Raw genomic sequence first — 2,868 nt, forward strand, 5'->3', positions numbered from 1 at the left:
CTTTACTCCGTCAACAGAGAACCTAGCAAGATTTTTTTTGTCCCTTTACACAGTCAACAGAGAACCTATCAAGATATCTTTTGTTTTTGTCTTAGATCATGTTTCTCACCGCTAGATCATTGATCCATATAAACTTGACCCAGGACAAAAAAGAAAAACTTATTATGCACAACTTAAATATTATACACAACTTGTTAGGCCCTCTGTTGACTGTAAAGGGACCAAAACTCAAAATGGCTGTACTTATCTAGAAAGGAAAAAGAAAGAACACAAATTGCAATACATCTTTTGTTCTCCACGCCAATCAAGCAAAGCCTGTTTCCAATACAGCACATAAACAAAATGCAAAATATGAATGTACTCTTGTTTCAAACCAAAATGCCGACTAATAACTCCATCCCCTCAAAAAAAAAAAAACATAGTTATGATCTTATTATACTTTTCTGTTCTTTCCCAAATCAGAGTAAAATTCTCACTTTGTATGAACAAAGAATCTAACTCTGTTACACGAAGAAGACACCGGGGGTATTTAAAAGGCCCATAAACTCAGGATTCAGGTACTGGGACTGGCGCTGGAGGTTTGAGAAGTGGCTGCAAAGCTTTTACAACTATACTCATATTCGGTCTAAACTCAGATTCGTATTGCACACACAATGCTGCCACCGCTGCTAGCTGCGTTGCCACATTACAGATTCAAAAGGTTCAGATAATGTTTGCGATTTTAAAAAAAACAAAAGACATGTAATGTTTCTATGCAACATGAATTATTACTCCAATCTTCAAATACTTAGATACTTGTGGGATGAAGTTAGTGTACCTTAGCTACTGACTTAGGAGGATATTCTCCTTTTAGCTTTGGGTCAACACACTGCTTCACTTTATCTTCACTGAGTCTCGGTGTAGCCTGAATAATAGACAGCAAACTTCAACTCTAAGACAGAAGAATAGAAACAGAGAAGGTTATAGATTTGGACAGAGCACATATAATAAGCATACCCAGGTTACAAGACTTTGTTGGCCACGTGGCATTGTATGATCTACAGGTTTCCTCCCTGTCAAAAGCTCTAGAAGGACAACCCCAAAGCTATACACATCACTCTTTTGTGTCAGCTGTCCAGTCATAGCATATCTACAAACGGGAAGACACATTTTAGCTGCCTAGCTCGTTCAAGCTTTCATGTGGATGCAAAAAAAATCTTTAAGGTGTTAAAGAAGATTACTCTGGAGCATGATAACCAAAGGTGCCCAAGACTCTCGTAGAGTGAAGACGAGCAGCATTATCAGGAGCTTGATTGGAGAGGTTAAAATCAGCAACCTTTGCTTGATAGTCTTCAAATAGAAGAACATTGCTAGATCTTATGTCTCTATGTATTACAGGAGGCTGAACCTTCTCATGAAGGTATTCTAAACCCCTAGCTGCCTCAACAGCTATCTTCACTCTCGTTAACCAGTCAAGAGTTGGACCTGGCTGTGCACCTTGAACTCCCTTCCTACCTGTAATAAATAACACATTACATCTATCGACAAATCAATTCTATTTCTATATTTTACCAAGCAAGAAGAACGGGTGAGGACGTTCAACATACCATGTAGAATGTCATGCAGTGATCCCATTGTTGCAAACTCATAAGCAAGAACACGGAGGTTTTCATCAACACAATAACCGACCAGTTGAATGAGATTTTCATGCTTCAGTCTTGAAACCATGGAAACCTAAAGAGAAGGAAGCAAGAAAACGTAAAAACAAGTTTCTTGAAGAGGATGGAAGGGAAGCAAAATTGGAGCAAAATTTCTGACCTGACTCAAGAACTCAGCGTTTGTTTCAGCTTCAGCGGCAACATCTAGTTTCTTCAAAGCAACTGCTTTCCCATCATTCAGAGTTGCATAGTATACCCTTCCATAAGATCCCTCACCAATCAATGACTTTGATCCAAAATTGTCTGTCTTTTCTTTAACCTCATCCACAGACAAAGGAGGAACTTCAATGGGAAGAGCTTCCTTCTGAGTCTCAGGGTTTGCAACAGCTTGCGGTTTTTGATTCTTCTGATTTGCTACATACATTATATGATGACAGGGAAAAAAACTCATCCTTAAAGAGATAAAAAGAATTACATCAAATATTTCAAGTTCACTCCTAATAAACAGTCAACTCCTATTCATAAAGAAAAACCTCAAAGTTGAAACCTCTGTTTAGTAAGTAAGGTAATAGACTACCAGATCCACTCTCAGCAGTCAGAACCATAAAAAGACAAGAAATTTCAGTTTAGTTTGAGTGAATTCATGTCTGCAACATACCGTCAGATTGCTGCCATGGAGTTTTCAGATGTACCTCCTCATTAGCTAAATCTGATTCTCCATTTTTATCACCACAACAGATCCACCTCCTCATCCTCGTTCTAGATCCTCACAGCTAATAGTTCCTGAAACCAATCACAGCAACTGAATATGGATATGCGAAACAATCAATCTTCTATAAGCTCGTGACACTATTGATTCCAAAACACCAAATCTAGACCAATCCCAGAGTAAAAAGTAAAACAAAGTTTAAAGAAATGCAGCTACCCTATGAAATAGTCTAATCTCAAGCTATTGCTTTCACAGCTCATTCACTACCTCTAAATTTACAAACAAGTAAATAAATACAGATGTCCCCTAGTATCAATGATTCAAATTACCATCATAACAAAACCACAACAAGGTTGTTGGAAACAATGAGTTGGTAAACTCTCGAAATACAATTCTCAATCAACAAATCCACATTAAAACATTACTGCAGGATTACAAAATACAAACTTTTGCCGACAGATAAGGTCGGCGCAATAGTCAACTACTAAAAAAAAAAAAAAAAAAAAAAATCAAAATTTCAAA

General features: G+C 37.4%; 1 protein-coding gene across 4 annotated transcripts in view; it reads right to left on the minus strand.

Annotated features, from left to right (window-relative positions):
* Positions 229 to 2,868, minus strand: part of LOC104700407 (PTI1-like tyrosine-protein kinase 2) — a 3,122-nt gene continuing 482 nt past the window's right edge. For 3 of the 4 annotated variants that reach the window (XM_010415921.2, XM_010415920.2, XM_010415924.2), the window contains exons 2-8: positions 2,296 to 2,420; positions 1,798 to 2,051; positions 1,587 to 1,713; positions 1,221 to 1,494; positions 997 to 1,129; positions 818 to 904; positions 229 to 672 (exon numbers count right to left, since the gene is read on the minus strand). In XM_010415921.2, coding sequence (XP_010414223.1) covers positions 547 to 672; positions 818 to 904; positions 997 to 1,129; positions 1,221 to 1,494; positions 1,587 to 1,713; positions 1,798 to 2,051; positions 2,296 to 2,389 — 1,095 coding nt within the window. In that variant the 5' untranslated portion in view covers positions 2,390 to 2,420 and the 3' untranslated portion in view covers positions 229 to 546. Of the gene's footprint in view, positions 673 to 817; positions 905 to 996; positions 1,130 to 1,220; positions 1,495 to 1,586; positions 1,714 to 1,797; positions 2,052 to 2,295; positions 2,421 to 2,675; positions 2,772 to 2,868 lie in introns of those variants that run through there. The other variant, XM_010415923.2, reaches the window with a different exon arrangement.

This window comes from Camelina sativa, chromosome 7, assembly GCF_000633955.1.
Source record: "Camelina sativa cultivar DH55 chromosome 7, Cs, whole genome shotgun sequence".
NCBI lineage: Eukaryota > Viridiplantae > Streptophyta > Magnoliopsida > Brassicales > Brassicaceae > Camelina > Camelina sativa.